At 41.5% G+C, this 9173-nt stretch overlaps 1 protein-coding gene across 5 annotated transcripts in view; it reads left to right on the top strand.

Annotated features, from left to right (window-relative positions):
* The first annotated feature begins 5393 nt into the window (after positions 1 to 5393).
* The window catches only part of nsmfb (NMDA receptor synaptonuclear signaling and neuronal migration factor b), a 58835-nt gene continuing 55055 nt past the window's right edge, over positions 5394 to 9173 (top strand). For 4 of the 5 annotated variants that reach the window (XM_020599345.1, XM_020599347.1, XM_020599344.1 and 1 more), the window contains exon 1: positions 5395 to 5864. In XM_020599345.1, the coding sequence (XP_020455001.1) occupies positions 5794 to 5864 (71 nt within the window). In that variant the 5' untranslated portion in view covers positions 5395 to 5793. Of the gene's footprint in view, positions 5865 to 9173 lie in introns of all 5 variants that reach the window. The other variant, XM_020599346.1, reaches the window with a different exon arrangement.

Here is a 9173-nt window from a genome sequence, read left to right as displayed (position 1 = left end):
CATCATTATGACCAACATTTCTTCAGCTGTCAGTTCCTTTGGGACTTACATTACCAAACACAAAATGTCAAGGATGAAACTACAAATTAGCAGACAGCGTTGTGTATCAAGACAACAAGTAACTAAGCCCAGGTTGAAATAGCTGGAGATTATTAAGGTTGTATATTAAAATGCCAGACTCAGGCAGTCTTCAGCTGGTGTATGAGGTGGCATGCAAAGCAGCATAAAAAGGTCAAATCAGATTGAAACATTCTAATGAGGCTAAAAATTCACTAATGAAAACTACGTGTCTTGCTTGTAATGTTGTAACTAATTCCTCTATCTACATGGAAAACAGCAGAATGCAACACTCGCCTACCGGCTCTCTAAAGGCTGTCATAAGGCATTCTAGGAACGATGCACTGTGGGTGCAGAAGATCGAGGCGTCTGGGAGTAATTCAAGCCATGTGTAACATTAGTGCTTTGTGTGACAACAGCAATAACCAAAAAACAGAAGGTGTGTGTTTTGAATCTCACTAGCTTCCTTAGCAGCTGAAAATACACTAAGTACAGCCTCACAGAGCTGTTAGAATGGTTGTAGACTATTAGTCTTTATGCTTTGTCTTTGCTGTCCAAGTGAATGACACAAGATTATTTGGGATTCTAATTGTCTAATGGATGGAATATTGCAGGCTTAACATTTCATAAATCTCACCATGCCATGTCATCTTATCATGGCGAACTGTGAAGCCCCTAACATGATCCCATAACTGTCACATGAACCATGCTGTCACTCTGTGCTGCAATTGTCTCAGGTTCCTTCCAGCCTGGTCATGGCACACGAAGGGACAGGACCCGAAAAAACATGCAATGTGTTGATACAGTGTGAGGCTACTGTTATCAGTCATTTTTATGATGAACAGTTTTCAAATATGATATGATTTAGTCATTTTTCTTTTGGCTACTAAAGCATATATATTAGTTTATTACCCTGTGATGCATTGGCAAGCTCTCCAGGGTATTATGTTCTTCACTTCCTGTCCAATATATGCTCAGCTTTACCCTGTAGTACTGCATATATGAATAAAACACGTTTGCATTTATACATAATGATTAATACTGAAGCTCAAAGGTTGCAGCATATTTTAAAAATGAAACTGTAAACATACTTCATGAATTTCAACTTATTTGTAATCAGCAACACAACAAACAAATGTAAACAGGGCTGTGTCTGAACATCCACAGGCAGGATGTTCCACTTGGCACCCCTAAGGCGACTGAGCTTTTCATTAGAATATTTTATGGCAGTTATGACTTTATTTTTTCAAATTTTACTTTATTCAACTTCACTTAGCTCCTATGTCCTCGTCCTCATCATCACTATCAACATAATTTCTTTAGATGAAACCTAGTCCCTGGTATTGAGCCCACTGTAGAACAGTCATCAAGACAATAGCAGAGGCAGCTGAACAGACCTCACCACTGTTCTGGATACAGAGGGATGACCTGTGGTTTGCTACTCAGACACAAACTGGGGTCTGATCAGCCTCTACTGGGCCACCTGGGTGAGGGTGTCTGTTGTTGAAAGACCCAAAATACCCAGTGGCCCCAGGAACGTCATTGGAGCATTGGAAGATGTGTCAAGAAACATCCTGGTTGCAACGGTATTTCGTAACCCCAGTGATTGTGGCATGATTACCCAGGTTAATATTCATCTGTGTCTGACACCTCCACATTACAGACAATCTCTGTTATGGCTGTACTGAGGAGCGGATGCTATGAATATGATTCTTTCACTTAGCGTTTGGCTGTCACAATCACTTTTTATGGTCCAATATATACGGTATGTTAACCCTATATTTTTCCTTCACTATACAAATTACAATGCATACTTTAGGTCTACATCACAAATACTAAAAAGGTATGTGTTATAGCTCAAAATATGTTTCCCATAGTATTTTCTTTTTTATACAATTCTCTTTATTTGTGTTTTCCACCCTAGAGACCTAGAGCTTATTTAATACTTTAGACCAACTTACATGAAACCGTTAATACATTAATATGTAATTTATACTGAACTGATGTCATCATATATACACTACATATTCTGTCTGAGGTGATGTTGGCATTGAATATAATCCACACAGACAAATGATTTTATATATAATATTCACATTATACATATTACCATATTTATATCTCATGTACTCAACAACCCTTCCCATAAATAACCTAACCACATCCAATTCTTGTTAATGATTGATTCGTCAAATTTGGCACATCCCTTCACAGTCTTCACTATATACTGTACATTATATGAGGCTGGATAGACATGCATGCAACCTGCAACCTGACTGGTTGGTGGAGGCATACAACTGTAGGGCGGCAAACCCGGTTTCAGATTTGTAATGGATGTTGATTAATTTCACATATTGTGCTAATGATGTACAGTATTTGATTCATTCCACTAGAATGTATTTTAGTGTGAGAAGTATCATACAGGTTCACAGCACAGATGTGGCAGGTAAAGGCCACATGAAGACACAGATGACACCTGGCTTCAGGCTGCAGTCTTTCTCCTGAGCTGAGTCTTCAAGGCAGGACTTGCTCCTGGCTGTTTACTGCAGAAACATCTCCCAACCAGATACTTTAGGTTGTAGAGTGGGTTGGGTTTGAATGGCAGTGTGTCAGTTGACAGCCTAGCTGGGAGGTTCAACTTTAGGCAATGAAGTGCCTTTGGCCTTGTTTTCTCTTCTCTTTGTCCCTAGATATCTGTGTTGTTCTATATAAAGCTGTGCTAGTCTGTATGCTCCAGTTGCCTCTATAATCTACATGCACATGGGTGGTATGCACTACATCACTAATAGCTGATCAGCAGTATTTTATTGTACATAACAAAAAAACAACAACAGAAAAAGCATTCCACTGCTAAATCATGAATGACACGTATTAGGATCCTACGGATCACAGATGCCTTTCCTTGTCTATTCGGACTGCATGTACTGGACATGGATTGTGTGGTCACATTCCTCAGATTAGAGCTGGTTCTTGCTGGTATATACACATGCATATAATGCCAATGTTTCTGCAGAGTTTTGTAATTTTGGCTTTTTCTGAAATCATCCAAGCTAAGTCCTTCACTATTTCTACTGAATTTACTTTGCTTAAGGCACATGCCTATACTAGCCTGGCAGATACTGTATGGTATATGACATACCTACAGATGTGATTGTGTGCACCTGGGTAGTGAAGAACTGTCACTGTGGATAGGCACACACTTGCAACAAAAAAAAAAGATGGCTGCTTAAATATTTACACAGTCAATTTGTTAATGTGCTCTACTTGCCTCAGGAGGGGGAGAGGTGGGATGAGGAAAGAACAAAGATGAAAAAGGTGGAGCAGACAAGGCTGGAACGACAGATAGGGAGTGAGGGTTGTGTTTTCTTGTATGCATGCATACATCCATGCAGGGAGGGGGTGAGGTGACCCAGTTTTGTGGAGGTCAGGTTGCCTGCCAGATTTCGTGTCCTGAGCATGTACTGCAACTGACAACTGTGAAATCCAACTGCAAATATGTGCTCATCAGTCAGCATTCACATTATTTACAGAGGTGCAGAACCTCTCTCTCCAAACGATTTTCCAAGTTTGGGTCTGAATTCATATCTTGTTTGCTTTCTGGCTGCACCATTATTAAATATGATATGCCTGCTGCTGTGACTGGACGTCTGACAAACAAAGCTCAATTTTTCAGCACTGCACTTTAGTGATTTGTACTCAAATAAAACATGGCACTTTAATGTGCAGGTGCAAGGTGTTCCAAACCCTTGATACAAATAAAATGAATATATCCCTCCTTGAACAGTGTTGACCCATTAATCTAAAACATGCATATATGACCACATGTTTCTCATGAGAAAAACAACAGAAACTAGTTTTTTTGAAATGCCTAACAATGTTTGTTGTCAGGTAAATGATGTTTTTGTGTTTCAGTAGAAAAGGAAGAAGTAGCATGAGTTTGTTATAGTCCTGCAAAAACCTTTAACAGTGAAGACCACATGAACACAAAAGAAGGCTAACTATTTTCTATGAGACATGAGTGAACTGCCTCTTAAAGCACAGATGGTAACATCTGATTGACTGACATGCTGAAGATACTGTATGGAGGGCCAGAAAGTAAAGCACAGTGGAAGAGATGGTAACATCTGATTGACTGACATTCTGAAGATACTGTATGGAGGGCCAGAAAGTTGGGGGAAAAACTTACTTTATGCAATAATGGCACAGTTGGTGGCTCCACAGTGACTGGCTGAAAAACTGACAGTGTTAATACAACGATGGTGTCTTTCTCACATGGCAGCTGTGATGCTTCCCAGAAATAGGGAACAAATTAAAAATGACAAAAATATGCAGAAAATGATCATTTTGTAGATGCATTTCTGATGAACAGTAGGTTAGCACTAATCTCTGTGATATCTGCATTGTTTCCTGTGCCTGCTTCACAATAGAAACCACCCAGTGTTACTCTGAATATGAATCAGCAGCAATAGAAATGTTATGTTTGCACTGGCATTAATTTAATACAGTGCTGATATGGTGCAGAAAAGAGAGAGATCGCTCAGACTGACATCAACCAGATAAAATTACATGCTGCATAGTTTCCTGTGAATCCCTCAAGCTTAGAAAGGCATTCTGAATCTAGTGCAGGGATGGTGAGATCTGCCTCTAAGGCCACAGATATTCATGCTTTTTACCTACAGTATGTGACACTGGTGTCATTGTTCACATACTTGCTTACGTACTTTGTATATATGGAGGATTACAAAAAGTCAAAGGCAGACAAGGTCTTAATCATCCCTGACACAGTGTAAAGCAATATCTTCCTTTCAACTTCCATTTTTGGTTAAGCAGTGGCTGGTCCAACTAGCTTGTAACAGCAATCACCTCTGAGAGCTGGGTCCACTCAGGTGTCCAACTATTGACACTGTTCTACCAAGAGTGTCTAATAAAAGAAGATTAAACTACTAACAGCCCCAATGAGTCAATAACTATTATCACCAACACCAGTACAGATTCTGTGTGGGTGTAGGAGTGAAAGCAGGTCTACAGGGTCATCAGGTGGTGCTTCAGTTTTGAAACTAATATCTGTTGCTTGACAATAAAAAACGTCAGTCCATAAAGATAATTACAGAATGTAAATACATTGAATGAGTATTGCAAAAAAGAAAGCCTGGCATAAATAGTAAACTGTGATTTCATGAAAATCATAAGGATTCCAACTTTCAAGTAAAATGTTACCTAGACATTTATTTACTAGAGCCACATCATCCAAAGGAATGTCCTACCACAGTTTTACTTGATAACTGGTAATAAGATCTGTGATTACTTCTGGACCCAAGTGTCCACACCTCCTCATATCTCAGTGTACATCGTGCGTGTTCATCTTCTCCTGCTGTTGCCCAGCCCGCACCTGTCCGGCCAGTGCAGGGGGCGGGAGATTGGTCTTCCTTTTATGGTCTCCGCTTCCTTCCTGGGAGCTTCATTTGGCTGAGGCGAGGAGGAAGCAGCGCACCACCATCCGACTGTCCTCCACTCCACAGAGGCTGCGGCGCGCCACGCTCAGCCTGTAGCTTGCTGGAGCCGCAATGTTTTATCCCTAAAACTGAGAATGACAACTATGAAATCATAGTCGTGATCGCTGGAGACGGACCATTCTTTATTTCCTCTTTTAGTCTTTTTTTTCTTTTGCTTGTTTCCGTCGCCCATCAGTCTGTGGAATGATCTGCCTTTTCTCCCCTGGGTCGTTTCCACTTCAGCATGGGAACTGCGGTGTCCAAAAGGAAGACTATCAAGAGTGATGCGTTATCATCCGTCGCCGCAAAAGTTAGGTGAGTGTGCCCTGCGGAGGTGGCGCGGGGCTCGGAGCGCAATGAAGAGCAGGAGATGAGTGCGCTGCTGCCTCCTTACGACCAAAGTCCACACTTCATCATGACATTGTATTCAAATTGCAGCGTGATATCAACTTACAAGCCTCCACTTGTGACAGCAAAATAGTAATATTCCCACAGTGCAAACAGCTCTTCTGGCTCTTTTACATGATTCATTACTCTTAGTTTGGCTGCCTTTAGGAGAGAACAGGTTGCCTAGCTCCTTTCACTTTGGCCCTTTCTTGTGTTCGGAATGCATAATTAATTAATATTTTCTTTAAATCTCGGCAGGAATCTCTCTTTTAAGCAAACTATCGATTAAAAGCATGACACTTCCCCGAACAGACAATGTCCTAACACCTTCCATGTTTGCACTATTCACATTTCAGCAGTTTCAAATCAAACCATTTTATAAGCTCCCTAATGAGGCATGAAAGCCTCATGAGATTTGGAAGTATCCCTAATACTGTGCAGTTCTGCTACTGAATGCAAGTGAAGGCAAACATCTAGAATATGGTCATTATATGACTGCAATGACATGGTTGGCAGCTGTTTTACACAGTTTGACTTTTAGATTCACTGAAATATTTTGGCTTCAAAGTTCAGTTTTATCTTATTTGGGTTAATTTAGCTCATTTATTTCTTTGCATTATTGCCTTAAGATATGATTTTGCTTTTAACACTTTGCCCAGTATAGTGTACATAATGAAGACATCATGATTTAACTGGATATGTTTGTATTTTACACCACTACCTTTAAAACATTGCAATTGTGACATTTTTCACCAATATTTCCTTTTTTTTTTTAGATTAAACAGTTAATTGGTTTTATTAATTGAGAACATATCTGCAGATTAATCAATAGTGAAGAAAAAAAAACGTTAGTTGCAGCCTTGGGGGGTGGGGTGGGGGTGGGGTGGCATAATTAAGTAAAACTGGTTTTCAGCTGTTTTACACAATACATTAAAAACTAAAAAATGTGTAAAAATTTCATTTTGGATTAATTCAGCTTATGTCCCTGTGCATACTGACCTTAACAGGATGATTCTATATTTCATATGCTCTGCACTGAGCTGTATGTAATATTAGAAAAATGTTTTACCAGTGTGTGTTGTGTTGTATGCTGTATGTAGTATATGCAACCAGAATGTGTATTTCATTTGCTGTAGTGATAGTGAGAGCAGCACAGCAACATGGTGCTTAGCCTCACAGCAAGAAGGCTTCGGGTTCAAGCCCTGGTCGATCTGGGACCTTTCTATGTGGAGTTTGCATATTCTCCCTGTGACTGCGTGGGTTTTCTCTGGGTACTCTGGTTTCCTCCCACAGTCCAAAGACTTAGGTTGATTGGTGACTCTAAATTAGGAGTGAATGTGAGGGTGTGTGGTTGTTTGTCTCTATGTGTTAGCCCTGTGATAGACTGGCAGCCTGTCCAGTGTGTACCCCGCCCATCACCCCATGTCAGCTGGGATAGGCTCCAGCCCCCCGGTGACCCTATTCAGGAGTAAGTGGTATAGGTAATGGATAGTGGCTGCATCACTGTTTCCTATATGATCATTCCTTGCTCCTTGATACTCACTTAACCTGAAAGTTGTTCTGGTCAAGTGGGGATCAAGGATATCCCAAGACTCTTATATCTGAGGATCGAGGATACTAGAATACTAAACCAGAGTAGGGCAGAAATGGCTGAAACCAGGAGAGCAGCAGGATGTAGACAGACAGGTGGAAAGAAAACAAAAGAAAACCACGCACAGGAACTGTCAGCGTGGAAATCAAATAACAAAACAGTGAAAACACAAAAGACCAACGTGATAAGAGAAATCCACAGCACAGTCACTGTCAGCGTGGAAATCTAAAATACGTATATACATACCACAAAAAAAGGGCTGTTGCGGGGTATGCACGTTACAGTCGTTAATGTAAGTAATGTTAATGCACGTTAAGTCACGTACTTTGCTCCGGCGGAGCGTCTGCCAGAGGTATAAATAAGGAGGGAGTCAATTAGCGGGATGCACCCCAGCTGTGTGCACCGACAAGCGAATCGCTAATTACGAATGCAACACAGCTGAGGTGCAGATCCCGCAGGTCAAGAGAACAGAGGAGAGAAAGGCGGAAGAGAGGCAGGTTGCGCCGAGCGGCCCTGACATGCCCTCCATCCCTCTCTCCTTGCATTTTCTACTCATACCTTTACACAAAACAGAAGCAGAAGACTAGTTTGAATGGGTGAATTAAATGTAATGTGAAATGGAAGCGGCATGTGTTCGGGTGTGGTCCCTCTCCTGAACTTCAGATTAAAATCTCCATTTCATTAGCAGGGACCCTGCCCTCAGGAAAGGATGAATGTCAAATGAATGTTGTAATGATTGAGGACTGTGGTTTGGGGTAAAAGGCTTTGGAAGTCTGTCCCGCTCTTGGACACTGGTGGACCCCCGAAACCTTCTATTTATCACATAGGACCAATTCTCAACAGCTGTGTCTCAGGGCACTTTAATCAGGTCTAGACATTACACTATTAAAGGAAAACCCAACAAATCCCCCTTGAACATACACCTGGTGACAGTGGGGAAATGCAGGGGGATGTGATGAGAAGCTGTAATTGGTGATAGGATCTTTATAGGCAAAGAGGCAGGAGGAGTCCTCATGGAACTGAAGAGTGAGGGAAGCTGACAAGGCAGCCGCAGCCTGCCAAGGAGGGGTGGGGCCGCCGGTGGTGTGGCAAATGGGCAAGGCCCTGCAGATGGTAGAGAGGGACCAGCAGGCACAAACCCCCAAAAAACAGGGAAGATGATTCAGCCTCGAAGCAGAAAATGACGCAGCATCAGAGGGGCAAACAAGACAGCGAAAAAGCGGAAGCAGAAGACTAGTTTGAACGGGTGGTTTAAATGTAATGAGGAACTGAAGCAGCATATGGTTGGACGTGGTCCCTCTCCTGAACTTCAGATTAAAATCTTCATTATGTGGGAGGGACTAAAACACAAGAATACATAAGGGAAGGAAATGTTGGTGCATAAAAGAGACTTGGGATGTACCCACAGTCATCCACAAACTAGCAGCTGAAGTCACTGAGCTTGTGAATCTTTCTAGTGACATTTCTTTTTGATTGTGAGTCATGCTATGAAAGGTCTTTGTGTCATGGGTGTCAGATGAGCATGTTGTTTTGCATGTTTGAAGGCAAAGGCAAATGAGAAATGTTCAGTGGTAGGACATGTTTCTCTGTGTTTCCTGCTCACTGACCTACAGAAGCAGACAAGTGAAGCATTTCTGCTCTCAGTC

This window comes from Monopterus albus, unplaced genomic scaffold (assembly GCF_001952655.1).
Source record: "Monopterus albus unplaced genomic scaffold, M_albus_1.0 scaffold40.1, whole genome shotgun sequence".
NCBI classification, from domain to species: domain Eukaryota; kingdom Metazoa; phylum Chordata; class Actinopteri; order Synbranchiformes; family Synbranchidae; genus Monopterus; species Monopterus albus.
Note: the sequence above shows the minus strand (reverse complement) of the source record. Positions and strands in the feature narration are given on the sequence as shown.